The sequence below is a fragment of the Chelonoidis abingdonii genome, chromosome 4 (assembly GCF_003597395.2).
Source record: "Chelonoidis abingdonii isolate Lonesome George chromosome 4, CheloAbing_2.0, whole genome shotgun sequence".
NCBI classification, from domain to species: domain Eukaryota; kingdom Metazoa; phylum Chordata; order Testudines; family Testudinidae; genus Chelonoidis; species Chelonoidis abingdonii.
In genome coordinates, this window is record NC_133772.1 from 76,234,503 (window position 1) to 76,248,598 (window position 14,096).

A 14,096-nucleotide genomic window follows, 5' to 3' on the forward strand; every position below is an offset into this window, starting at 1 on the left:
GGGGAGGAGTACAGAAATCGATTTAAAGAGCCCTTTATATCGATATAAAGGGCATTGTAGTGTGGACGGGTACAGCGTTAAATCGATTTAATGCTCTTTAAATCGATTTAAATGCGTAGTGTAGACCAGACCTTAGTCACTGAGTGAGTTCAGCCATCTACTGGGCTTGATGGGAATTTTGTGGATCACAGTGGAGCCAAAATGGGGGCTTAAGTGACTAAACAGGGGTTTAGGTGCCTATTGGGGTTTACTTTTGCGGCTCCTACTCTTAGCCTCTTGGTGCCTTTGTTCCTTATCGGTAAAAAGAGGGTAATAGCATTTTCCTGTCTCACAGGGTGTTCTGAGGATAAATACATTACCAATTACAAGGTGGCCAGCTGTGCTGAAGGGGGATATACAAGTATCTAGCTAAATGGAGAACCCTTGAGCAGGGTGTTTGGTGTCTCCTCCTGCATGAATATATAAGAAGGCTATGCCTGGTGATATCACAGAGGGACAAGCTTGTCCTGGCAGATTTAAACAGATGAAAAGCCTGCGCCTGATGATTCCTACTTGATTCAGGCAGGGACTAGTGTTAAAAGGGAAGGGACATCTGGGGATTTGTTTAAGGGTGACTTTAAAGGTCCTTTCCCACCTTTTCTAAATCAATTATATATGTTTTCAGGAGCTAAAATATCCAGGGATCAGAACAGAATATAATTTAAGAACTGAATAGAACAGAATTGGAATGAATGGAGTGTGGCCAATGAATCATTGTCCATGCTGCTTGGGGCAGGGTTGGTCTTGGTGTCGATCCTAGGGGAGGCTGCAAAGCACAGCCCTATATTAGGGCATGGGAGATCAAGATCAACTTGCCAACTCTTAAGAGCTGGAGAGAGCTGTGTAATGATAATTATCATTTATATATTGATTTGCATTACGGCAGCATTTTGGGGGAGAGTCCAAGATCAGGAACTGACTGTGCTACGTGTTGTACAAACACTAAGACGGTCCCTGCCCCAGAGAGCTTGCAATCTAGGTTTATGACAGGACATGACAAGCTGTTGGGAAAGACAAATAAAGGGGGGAGTGGCAAGAACAAAGTAACAGCAAGAGGAGCAGAATTAGCCCAGTAGACAGTGGCGTCATTGCACCACTTGCATAGCAATCATCAGCTGCTAGTGTTTTGTAGGCAGCACCGCAGAGGTAAGTCTGAAAGAGGATAGCGTATAGCTCCAGACTGTGCTATCCCAGACTGTGCCTGAGATGCTCACAGGTCAGTACAATGTGTGTCTCCGCAGAAGGACTGACTTATTGTGGGAAGCACAAGAGACTATAAGTCAGTGTTGTGTCAGGCATCTGTTGCCCAGATACTAGAAGTGACTCTAGTCTCGGCCCACCACTTCCCAGGTAGGCCAGCATTGCCCCAGTGCATCACAACCATGGCTAGCCTCAGGGTTTGGGAGGGAGCGACTGAAAAAGGCTGAACAGGGCAGTCGAGAGGCCGGAATGGGGCAGGGCAGGGGACACTCACCTGTGCGTAGTTCTCTGCTCGGGTTAGGAGGGGCAGCTCATAGGCTGTTGAGAAGTGGGTCCGAACCTGCTGCATCTGACCAAACCGCTCTCGCTTCCTCCATTTTGCCCGTCGGTTCTGAAACCAAACCTGAGGGGACAAGCACAGATGGCAGAGATCAGAGAGGATTGGAGCATGGAGTGAGCTCAAAGTGCCTCTAGAGAGAGCGGAAGGTAGGAGCTCCCAGAACACCAACCTGGGGAAGACTTTTGCCAGATAACACCTCTTGTGCTGTACCCAGAGTGCTTTGCAGTAGAAGTCCCAAACCTAACTGGGGGCAAGGGACAATTTTCGATTGTAGGCATCTTAATATGATACCAAGTGCCCACATACAGGTGCACAAAGACCCAAATCCTCAAAGATACTTAGGCTCCTAACTTCCATTGATTTCAATACAATGGAAGTGGGCCCCAGGTCCCAGTTCTAGCTATCTAGGCACCCACTTGAGCTCCCACATAAGGCAACTAGGTACCCCACTTACTGCTTGCCCTAGAATTCAGTGAATTAGAGTCTCTTGTTTATTTTTGGCTAGATGCAATTTCTTACCTGCTCAGGGCCGGCTCCAGGGTTTTTGCCGCCTCAAGTGGTGAGGGAAAGGGTGGGGGAAGCCCCGTCCATGATCAGCAGCAGCTCTACTGCCACTGCTTCATTCTTCGGCGGCAATTCGGTGGCAGGTCCTTCCCTCCAAGAGGGACCAAAGGACCCGCCACCAAATTGCTGCCGAAGAGCCCAACATGCCACCCCTTCCCCTTGGCCCCTTGCTGAGCTGGTGCCTGGAGCTGGCCCTGTACCTGCTAAAGTAAAAAGGATGTTGTTGAGACGAATTTCCATGCATCACTGATAAGCCCCACCCCCCCTGAGATTAGTCAGCTGGTAAGAATTTAAAATCTGTTTTTTAATTTGTGCCAATACTCCTGTGTGGTTTCTTTCAGCACTTTCATCAGCTCAGAGAAGGATACTAGCCCTGCCATTTTCACTTTCTGTTCAGTTTCACTCCAGGGGTCCCATGGCTGCTGATCACACTTTCTGACACTCTGGGGAAATTGTAAATTCCCCAACAAATTGTTTTCACAAAAAACAAATGGAAACTTCCCTCTTCCTCTGAGGATCCCAGTCCCTGAGAACTGAGCTTCCTCTCAAGATGAAGGAAAGTCGGAAACACTTCCTAGTTCAAGAGGGAAGAGAATTGCCTCTGCATTTACAGAGCTGAGATATGGGTTTTTCCATTGTTGGATCTTTCTGGTGCAAGGGATTCCTGTGGGAGCTGTAGAAACCCACTGGAAAAATTCCTTGAATGAAAGAAAAAACATACCTGTCATGATGGAAGGGCAGCTGGACCAAATTTAAGGGAATCATGTAGCAATCTGGTGTATGGGAGTCACAGTGCCACTCAGATTTGGCTCAGCTGCTCCTCCATCAGGGGGAGGCGGTGGCTAGGCCAAATCTGCCAACCTAGCGGCTTCCTTGTTTGCCTATAGCTAGTGCAGCCTCAGTCAATTCATGTACTTATCTACTGAGCAGGTAGCAGTAGTGCCAGCTTTTTCCTTACTGCACTCATCCTGCTGGGCAACCTCTAACAAGCCTCTTTTGGGCCAATTGATGTTTTTGCCCATGGTCTCAGCCTAGCCCTAACCAAACCCTCCCTGATTTGGAGAGCCTGGGACATTACTAGGACATGAACATTACTGGGCTGTGTCTGCTTCCCTATTCCTGCCCTACTAGCTCCTTCAGCTGAGCTGAATTATCACCCTCTGATCAGCAATGTGGATCAAATGAAGATCTTCAATAAATAGACTATATGTTGGTGCCAAGTTCAAAGCATAGATCTGGGACCCAGGAGATCTTGAGAGTTTTAATCCTAGCTCTGACAATGGGTAACTCTAGGGTCTTGTGTAACTCACTAATCTCTCTTCCTTAGTTTTCTCATTTGTAAAACAACTCTTCCTTTCTAAGCTCCATGAAATGTAGTGGGCACTTGCTTCATGCTTAAAAGTGCTAAGTTATTATTATCATCACACATCCCTTATTTACAGTTGTATATCTATGGAGGTTTAATAAGTACTTAGCTGAAATTTAGTTGTTTGGGTCTTGTCTAGGCAGTGGAAAGTCTCAGACCCCCATTCTGTTCTGACTTTTGCTGGCTGCACATCAGTGTAACTGCACTGACTTCATATATCCCAAGGCCAGAAGGGACGATTTTGATCATCTGCTCTGACCTCCTGTATGACAGAGACCATTTAACTTCCTCACAATAATTCCTAGAGTATAGATTTTAGAAAAACAGTCACTCTTGATAAAGAAATTGTCAGTGATGGAGAATCCAACACAACCCTTGATAAATTGTTCCAATGGCTCATTACTCTCACTGTTAAAAATTTAAAAATTAACGTCTTATTTCCAGTCTGAATTTGTCTAGCTTTAACTTCCAGCCATTGGATCACGTTACACCTTTCTCTGCTTGATTGAAGATTGAACAGCTGATTATCAAATATTAGTTCCCCATGTAGATATGTAATCATGTCACCCCTTAATCCTCTCTTTGTTAAGCAAAACAGGTTGAGTTCCTTAAGTCTATCAGCATTAGGCAGGTTTTTCTAATCCCTTAATCGTTCTCATGGCTCTCCTCTGAATCCTCTTCTATATATCAATATTCTTCTTGAACTGTGGACACCAAAATGGGACACAGTATTCCAGCAGTGGTCACAGAGGTAAAATAACTTCTCTATTCCTGTTTGAGATTCCTCTGTTTATGCACCCAAGGCTCGCATTAACCCATTTGGGCCACAGCATTGCACTGGGAGCTCACGTTCAGCTGATTATCCACCACAACTTAAATGGAGTCACTCATGATTTACACCTGTAAAGCCAGTTCCTGTGCGTTCAAAGCCTCCTGAAGCTGTGGGTCAGTGAAATGTATCCATCAAGAGCTACTTTGAAGGGCTCTGACAGATGCATGCAGTCACAAGGGGCTGGAATGTCCAGCTCAGGCTGGTGCGTGAAAGGAGCTGCCAGGAGCTACATGGCAGCTCAGGGAGCATTTAGCCCTGACCATTCAGTCAAGTCACAGGCGGGCTCAGAGGAGAGAAACAGCTCCATTGCTTATGAGCAGATTTCCTCGCCACGTGGGCTGGGGATGGGTTAGAACCCAGCAGTGTGACAGCAAGGAGCTCACTCACACACATGCAATGGAGCCTGTTAGCTGCAGCCCTGTCAACTGACATCTTCCCATTTAGGGATAGCCTGCATGCTCTGCAGCAATTAGCAACCCTCCGAATGAGTAGGATTTTTATGGGAAGTAATGAAACCAAAGGGGGCTCCAAAATACACAGATATAATGCTGCATATAAATAATATCCCAATGGAACAGGTTTGGTGCCCCAGGCATCTGTCTGCTTTGTGCTAGCACTGGCCCCACCTCTGAGCAGCCCAGCTGGAGGCCAGTCCCAGTGCTGGCCAGCTCCACAGAGCTTTGATCTGCAGATGCAGTCAGTGGTGGTGACCCTGCTACTCCCTATGCTGGGGAGACCATGCTGTGCATAGAAGACGGGTAGCAGCTAGGGAATGTGCTGTGCACTGCACACAAGGCTGGTGAGAACATGTGCCACACACATGTGCCCATCTCGGAGCATGACAAACACATATAGCTGTCTCATGCAATGTGCACATCCCCCATCCCACACACCTGAGATCCCCACTGACAGACAACAGAGTGCATCACATTCTGGCAACGCTATGTTATTCGGGACTTCCCAAGGCAAGGGAAAGCCTTAAATGTCCTGATATTCTGACTTTAGGTCTCCTTTACATGGCCAGAGCCTAGGACAGCGTCTGGCTGCTAATGTGTATAAAACTGAGCATACTGCAGCAACCTTCAGCTTTACAGGAAAACTTCAAAGGGATAAAAATAGTGCATAGGGCTCTTTTTTGTTGTTTTTGTTTTGGTTCTTGAAATACCAGAGACGTTAAGTCTTTTCAGGGAAACCTCCAGCAAAACTCTGGACAAAGGTCTCACCTATGAAGTGGGAGTTTTCTGAGCTCTTTGTGGGTGGGAGGAAGTGTTTTATTTTTAACATCAAGCTTTCCTCCTGGCTGTTTGTTCAGGAATTCAGCTTCAACTAGTGTTAACAAAACTCAAATGCTTTAAACAATCCCGGTCCCTTTGCTCTGTCATGTTTTAGTTGCTTTGTATCTTTGCTCTCATAAAACTGTTAGGCCTCCAGTCTTCCACAGCGTCTTCCAGGAAAAACAGGGCAGATAAGACATATAATATAATGCTCTAAGCAAGGAAAGAAAACAAATCTTTCCAGGCCCTCTCACTGAATTCTAGAGAAACAGAAAATGGTGCAAACCCAATTTTCTTTTCTTAGCAGGGTACCTTTAATAGAGAGGAGACTACAGGTCCCAGCATGCAATGTGGCCTATTCACTAGGATCAGGAGGCACAATTGTGCACTGAGGTCTGCAACGCCATGGTAATGGTCAGGGTGGGCAGCAGTGTAGTGTAGCGTGTTCTTCACCTGCAGGCTGCGTATTGACAAGCCCTGATATAGCACAGGAACAAATCAGCCCTGTAAAATCTATAGACTAGAAAATGTTCTATGGCTCCATATACCTCTAGCCGTATAGTGGTACATCAATCCATATACATGGATACATGTTTGGGGGTAGGAGAGGCAGGGAATAGTTTGTAACAAAGAGGTCAGTAACTTCCTCCTTTCCTCCCCTCTGCTGTCCCCTCTTTCAGCTGGCGTTGCCTGGTCTCTCACAATGTGCAAATGCCCTCCCTCCTCACAGAGCTCAGCTGGGTAGTCTGACCGCCCCACTCCCATGCTTACATCCCACTAGGCTTCTGATGCAAACAGAAGTGATGGGTGGTCGGACGGCTCAGTATAATTAAAGGAAAGAGGGGCTCATTCTGCAGCAATGAGATCTGGATTTCAGAGCCAACCCCCACACTTCAAAGTTCAGGAGTAGGGCTTGGGGCTGAGGCTGGGGCTGGGCCCAACTCTAGGGGAAGCTCTTTGGGTTTCTGTCTCCCTGTCTGTGGCTGCTTTTCTCTGCCTCTGTCACTGTCCAGCTCCAGCTGTTTCTGTGTTGCAATCCCTCACAAGCTCTCTCTCTCATGGTCTCTGCCTCGTGTCTATCTTTCTCTTTCTCACGGTCTCTGTCTCTTTCTCTTCCTCTCTTGCTGCCCTTTTCTCTCTCACGCTCAGGCTCACAGTCTGTCAGTGTCTGTCTGTCTCAGCTCCTCCCTTTTCAAGGCCAGGCTGTCTCCCCTTCCCTTGGTGAGGGCCACAAGCCCTTCACTTTCCAGCCTGCAAGAACAGAGCCAGAATTCATCTTTAAGCGCTGAAACTGGACACCATTTTATCAGTGGCCTGGAATGGGAAATTGGAGCCTGGGATGAGAGAATTGAATAACTTGAGCTTGTTTTCATTTCATGTTTAATTTCCTGCAGGCTTAGCTCAGTCTTTCCGCTCCTTCCACCAGCCTCCCAGGGTTTTATGGGGGAAAAGGGATCAAGATATATTACTTCTTGCTTTGCTTTTCTTTTTTTACCAAGGCAGTGATTTTGCTACAGCAGAGTTTGACATGTCCCCCTTGCTTTCAAGCCCCTGCCGCATCACAGGGTCAACACTGAAAAGATTTTCATTAACAGCCCTGCAATCAGGAGGCCGGCTCTGGGGAGGGGCAGTGGGGTGACATTCCCTGGCGCTGACCCCATGGGGAGGTGGCAAACCAGAATCACGGCTACTGTCTGCCAGTGAGAAATATGCTCATGCATTGGTATTGAGCTGGGGTGCACAGCATGGGGGTTGGGAGGGGCTGCGTATAAGCAATTATGTGGGTATGCCTGGGAGGGGGAGGTGCAGTGGTACATGTGTGTACACACGTGTGTACCTCTGTGTGTGCGCGCATATGCATGGGATGGAGACTTCGCAATGGTGTGTGTGTGCATGAATCAGATGGGTGGTAGGGTGCAATGATGTCTGTGTGTGCATTTATGCATGGGGACGGGCATTCGATAGAAGATGTGAGCACATGTGCACAAGGTAGGAGCTCTGTATGTGTATTTTATGGGGTGTGGTGGAAGGTCGTGCAGTGGGATGAATCGAACCTCGAAGGGCCCCCTTGGGATCCTGCCCTGGTCACATAGCCTTCTGCAGCTCTCACACCAAAGAACCAGACCAGATCCATATAAACAAAATTAGGTGGCAGTCCAGGAGTGGGGACCTGAAGGAGGAAGCAAGGCAGGGGTCCTGGGCTTGGAGGGAGAGTTGGTAACCTAGGTGCATTGATCCACTAAGTCCTACAGATTTGTCTCAGCCTCTCACACTGTACTGGTTTCAGTGGTAGTTATTTGTGATAGATACATACCAAGCTGCAGTGCTGCTCCAGGGGGCTCACCACCCACTTATGGGGGTAGGGGGTTGAAGGAAATGCATAGACATGGCCAGCGACCCACTTAGGGGGAGCAACCTTTTGTGCCTGACCCATTATCCCCATCCTAGCCCTGATCTTTCCTTCTCCTGATTCCCCTGTTTAAAAGTTTGTTACCAAGCATTTACTCCCGATAGGTATTTCCAAGAGGGCCCAGAGACTTCAGCTTCCATGGTGCTATAGTTCTGTAACTTCCTTCTGACTCCACTGAGGACCTCCATGGCCCAGGATAATTGAAAGGAGAAAAGAAAAGGCTAGGCTGTACATAAACAAAGCTGTGCTAGAGGTTGCATGCCTTCCTGCCTTTGTTTGCATGTAGCATGTAAGGGCAGGACTAGTTTGTTGAGTGCTCACTTTTATAAAGGTGCCCCTGTAACTGCAGCAACCTTGGCGTACATTGGGATTGTCAACTGCTAAGGTCACTGCAGTTTGGGCCATGCCATATCTCAGCTAGCTGGATCCTTTAAATAAAGTTCAGGGGCATCTGCAGGCAGGGAGTGAGAAAAGGAACAGCGTGCTGCACCTCAGGGGAAACTCAGCTTTATTGCCTGTAGACACCAGCTGTGGAGATTAGAATCCGAAGCAGGCAGAAAAGGCTTCTTCAGCATCTGGAAAGAGGCCAAGTTGTGGAATGATTTCCAAAGACACTCCATTCCAGAGCTCTGCAGACAGAGCCCACTGTGCCAGGCCTGCTGCTGGGGTGAGTTCTTCTCCAGGTGCCTGGCTCCCAATCGGGTATTTCACTAGCAAAGTTTGAGCTGGGGAGAGGTTTGGAAAGAACCAGAGCAATCGCTTGTCCATCTAGGCTCTGTCTCTAATACAACCTAGCGCTTTGGGGACTGCTTAGTTCTGGACAGAGACCAGCTTGGCCAGAGGGAAGGCAGTTCCAGGACCAGGCCAGGCTTTTACTGAGGCAATTCACAGCACAGACCACCTCATCTCCTCCCCGCCAGGCTAGGGAGGAGAAAGGTCTGGCTCTTGGTTCACCTATCTGCTCCTTAGGGACCATAAAGCTCCCTGTTGGAGTCTCAGGTTCGGTTATGGGCCAGCCACGCATTCACACACTACAGGTTAGAGCCTCAGGCAACAAACTTTCAACAAAGTCAATGGAGCTATGGTGATTGGAAGCCACCAGGAAAGGGGGCTCATCTGGCAGGTGAAATCCATTCAGGTATGTTGCAACCATTTGGCAGGTGAAAAAAATACTGTGGTGTGGACTCAGGTAACTTGCTGTGTGTTCTAACACTAGGTTTTCTCTTGCTTCTTGCAGCTTGAGCTTCCTTAGGTAAAGGACTCTAGTGGCCTTGGCCACTTGCTCCATATCCACAGATCCCTGCCCATTCTCAGGATGTTTTCTGTCACCCTCAGTTCTGTAGGCCACCTTTTTCTGCCACAGGTCTTAAGTGAAGGGGCAGCAGCAGGGCAAAGCTGGACAGCTTTGGCACATATGATTAACAATCTGGTCACTCCGTTGTAGCAAAACCCAGGTCTGCAGACAACAGACGCAAATATCAGCTAAGTCTCTCACACATGAGCCAGGCCTAGCACTCCGGTCCTTTGGCTCCAGAATACAAGTTTCTGTCACTGTAGAGGTGAGGTAGTGCTCAATTAGTTACCAGCAGTGGCAGGCCCCCTAACTTGTCTATGGGCCAGATTCTAGAGGGGAATATTCATTCACTCAAACATGCACAGCGCCAGACTCACTGCAGCCTTGTACTCTGTGTTGTCATTGCCACCACTAGGGCAATGTGTACAATACTATCACTCACTTTTCACAGGTGCGAACAATAATGAAACATGCAAGGCCATGGAGAATCAGGTACCAAATCCTCTCTTCTACACCCCCTTGAGTACCCCTGGAGAAGCTAGAATGCATGAACCAGGCTCCCTCATCCCACTACCACTGACATAGCATTGCCATTCCTAAGCAAAAGAAGTCAGTCTGTGCCGTGTGTGATCAGTAAACCTGAGACTGTACTCTGACTTTCAGAAGAAACCATCAGCATTTGCGATGTGTCCCCAAGAAATAGCCACCTCCTGGGAGCTCTTCTATGCAAGCACCGATGAAGCCTCAGCTTACAATTGTGAGAGACCTGGCAGCTTTGCAGCCTGGGGTTGTTGTTGGACTCTCCTGTTCTTTTGGAGGTGGCAGCCATACCTTCTTGCCCCAAAACAATCGGCTTCCTGCATTGTCTCTGAGCCTGCCTGGCCAACCAGGCAGCAAAACCCATTTCAATTATGTCTCTGCATTCTCTGTTTAGACTCCCTGGCATGGCAGGTCATGATGACCTCTGCCTCCCCACCTTGCCGGCAATGGGATGTAGCATGAGAAAGGTTGGTGCCACGGTGGCTAGTGAGCCGTTGTCCCCATCTGATTCTTTTGAAGCAAAATAATCGACATGAGAGCTTTGCTGGAGTAACTATCGCTGAAGACTACCTGCTGCCTTGTTGCTTGCCAAACTTCTCCATTAGCTCAAGGAACCTCTGTGAACCTCAGAGGATACTAATCCAAAGCAAAGAAGTCTGCACTAACATCAGGCAGGAATAAGGTCCCCCTGCATCTTGGTCTATTGCTGCCCATTGCCTAAGAGAAGAGCATGAGTCTGTGGCATGGACTTTAGGTGCAGTCCTGTAGGCTGTAAGTTTAAGTGGAATTAGGGGTGAGGTTCTAGGCAACCTCAGCTAAGATGTAACATTGCAATACAAAGCCGTATTCCAGATCTAACAATCCTCAGTGCATTTTAAGACTCATTATCTTGCTGCCCGGAAGGTTCTTGGTTCACACACTGAAGACCCCACTGCCCCCATCCACCCCAAAGCTTCCCCCGTTACCTGTACTCTGGCCTCAGTGAGATCAGTCCTCATGGCTAGCTGCTCCCTGGCATAGACATCTGGGTAGTGGGTCTTCTGGAAGACTTTCTCCAGCTCCTCCAGCTGGTAGCTAGTGAAAGTGGTGCGGTTCCGCCGCTTCTTGCCCTTGTTGCTCTCCGAGTCGGTCTTGTCCATGGGGCTGGGGAGGTCAGTGCTGGCCCTGTCCTGGGGCACCTTCACCCCGGCCTCCTTCACACTGAGGTAGCTGCCGTCCATTCCCGCAGGTTCGGAGCTTGACTGTAACTCAGCCTCTCCCAAGGAGCTCTCTTTCCCTGTTTGCATGGGAGAGAGGGGGAAACAGGGATGGAGGGAGAGAGAGAAAGAAAAGAATGTAAAGCCCAGGACTAATGAATCAGTCTGAACAGGAGTCACTCCAGTAGGAAAAAGAAAAAACTCCAACAGAGAGCAAAGGTCAGATGGGTGATGAGGTAGGAGGGAATATTAGAAATGGGGTGAGGGAAGGAATAGAGGCCAATGGGAAAATGGGGCCCTGAGAAAGGAGAGGGATAGGAGGAGAGAGACAGGGCTGTGGGGGTTGGATTAGAGCTAGAATGTGAGAGGGCTGGGAGATGAATGGGAAGAGGGGCAGAAAGAGGGGGATTCTTTTTCTGGCATAAGGAAAGATTAACAACACTAATTTATATTCAGTTGGAATTTTGCAACTCAGGTAATAATGGCCTGGATGTAACCCATGGCAGAAAGTGAGACTGATGCCACCAGGAGGCAGAAGCAGACCGAAGCATCCCATGAGTCCATAGGAGGAGGAGGGGTAAGGATTCCACCGGCTCAGAATGTCCCTGGAAAGAATGGAAGCAAATTGGGCCTCTCCCACCCAGTTCTGGTTGGAGTTTTGGAAACCTGTTTCAATGAGAAATTCAAAGCCAAAACGTGTGAGGCCTGGAGGAGCCCCCTCCGTAGAGTGGAAGCAGAGGCAGGTTCCTGCAGCTGTCTACAAAGAGCAACTGTTGAGATTTACACATATTGAGCACCAAACCAACCCAAGTCTCCTTGCCTTTGCTGACTTCCAGAGGACTGACTGTCACTAGACCTCAGCTTCGGGGTGGAACTTCCCCAGGATTTGGCGGGTCTCAGTATCTGGTCTGTGGGGGTCAAACTTGACTCTAATTGTGTTTTCTTTAAAGTTCAGATGATGTTTATTATGCCAGTGAAGGCTGATCAAAGTAATATCACCCTCCATAGACCTGTGTGTCCATCATAGACTCCTGTGTACCAAAAGGGGTAACAGCATATGGAATGGCTATCATTTTCAGTTCAGACGAGTGCAATCTGCTCTCTTCTATGGGAATAGATCATCTGAACTAAATCTCTCTATGATGCATATATGGCCATTACCGTGTTATCTGAGCATCTCACAATCTTCAGTGTATTCACCCTCACAGCACCCCATGTTCCATTCTAAACAGGGAGAACTGAAGCACAGGAAGGCAGAGAGATTTGAGCAAGGCTATGTAGGAAGTTAATAGCAGAGCAAGGGACTGAAACTGGACATCCCAGTCAGCAGCCTAACTTCTGAACTATGCTTCTTTTCCTGTTGAATACAGGTTGCTAGAAAAAACAACTGCAAATGGAAGCTTCATATTATGTTCAATAGGCCCTGTTCCCCTGTCATGTACACCCATATAGCTTCACTGGCATCAGGAGAACCACTCTGATTTACACCAGTGAAAATAAGAGGGGAAACAAGCCCACTGTGTTTTGTTAGGGCTTTAATAAGTTTTGGAAGAGAGGCAGAAGAACAAAATGATAGTAATCACTGAAGAAAGTGATAAGATAATGGAACCACAGGAACCCCCCTCCCCCATTCAAGTGTTACCTAGTCAGTTTACAGCCTCAGAGAAATAAAGGGAATTCAATTGCTGCTTCCCATCAGCGTGTCCCCAGCAATTAATAATTAACCAAGTGACCTATCAAAATAGTAGAGTGATGAAAGAGGGTAATAATTTTATTGATACTGTGTGTTAAATTTCTGTCTCAATCCCTATCCTGAAGGCTAGAACCTCTTTGGGGCTTCTTTAAAAACATACCTCGAGTTATGTACAGAAAATAAAAATTATGTTTTATTTCTTTAAATGCAATGATAAAAGGAAGGCTCTGATTGACAGTCTTTTCACTGGAGATGAATTGTTCCTCTACTTTCTCTCCCCAACTGTCATGTAAAGTCCCTGTCAGCTGTTAAACAGCTACCGTGTTCCACACGAGAGGTGGCTGACTTTCAGTGGTGGGTGAGGTGATCTCCATACAGTTAATGGCTTTGGGATCCTGTGAGATGGAAGGCACCATGGTTAAATAATGGGAATTAGGAAGACCCACTTGCTAATCCCAGTTCAACTAGCAACTGCCTCTAGAACCTGGGACAACTCATTTAACCTCTCTCCACAGTGCCCAGCTGTAAAATGGGAACACTACAGTACACATCTATTTAAATGTTTGAGGATTAATCAGTGAACAGTTGTAAAGAACTGTGAACACAAGATGTGCTATGTAATTGCTAGGTGATTAATTAAACACCCTACAGCATGTACAATATAGGGCAGGTATCTCTCATATTATAATTGACCATAACATGCCAGACACACTTGAGGGGCTGTGTAAAATAATAAATCATATGCATGTAAGAGAGAGAATAATAATAAATCTCTTATTGCTCTCATCAACAGAGTCATTATAAACACACACACACACACACTGAAAGGAATTTTAATTTGTACATATAGCTATAGGCTGCGGGAAGGGTATTTCCAGTGTTTAATGCTGAAAGACCCTGTACGCTATTCCATCTTAAATTTACAAAGATAAGTTTTTACTGTTTTCTCTCTCTTTCAATTAAAAGCTTTTCTGTCTTAAGAACCCTGATTGTTTTATTTGGTATTCTGGTGAGACCTTCCAGGGGAAGTGGTCTGGATCCACCAGGAAATTGGTGCGGGTAGAAAGGAGGAAGGGGAGAGAGAAGGTTAATTTTTTCTCTCCTGTGTTCAAGGATCTCACTTTCTCTCTCAGAGAGAGTCTGGGAGGGGGAAAGAGAAGAAGGGAAGGAAGGTGAATTGTCGCTCTCTGTTTATGGGGATTGCAAAGGAGTTTGCAATCACACTGATCATCCCAAGGGTATACCCAGGGAGGGGTAAGCCTGGAGAGACAAGCGGTGGGAGAAAGCGTTTACTTTCCTTGTGTTAAGAATCACAGAGGATCTGGTCTTGGGATTCCCCGGGCAATGG

General features: G+C 47.3%; 1 protein-coding gene across 1 annotated transcript in view; it reads right to left on the reverse strand.

The window, feature by feature from the left end:
* Window positions 1-14,096, reverse strand: part of ALX4 (ALX homeobox 4) — a 67,123-nt gene that overhangs the window by 10,466 nt on the left and 42,561 nt on the right. The window contains exons 2-3 of the mRNA XM_032790415.2: window positions 10,825-11,135; window positions 1,514-1,642 (exon numbers count right to left, since the gene is read on the reverse strand). Coding sequence (XP_032646306.1) covers window positions 1,514-1,642; window positions 10,825-11,135 — 440 coding nt within the window. The remainder of the gene's footprint in view (window positions 1-1,513; window positions 1,643-10,824; window positions 11,136-14,096) is intronic.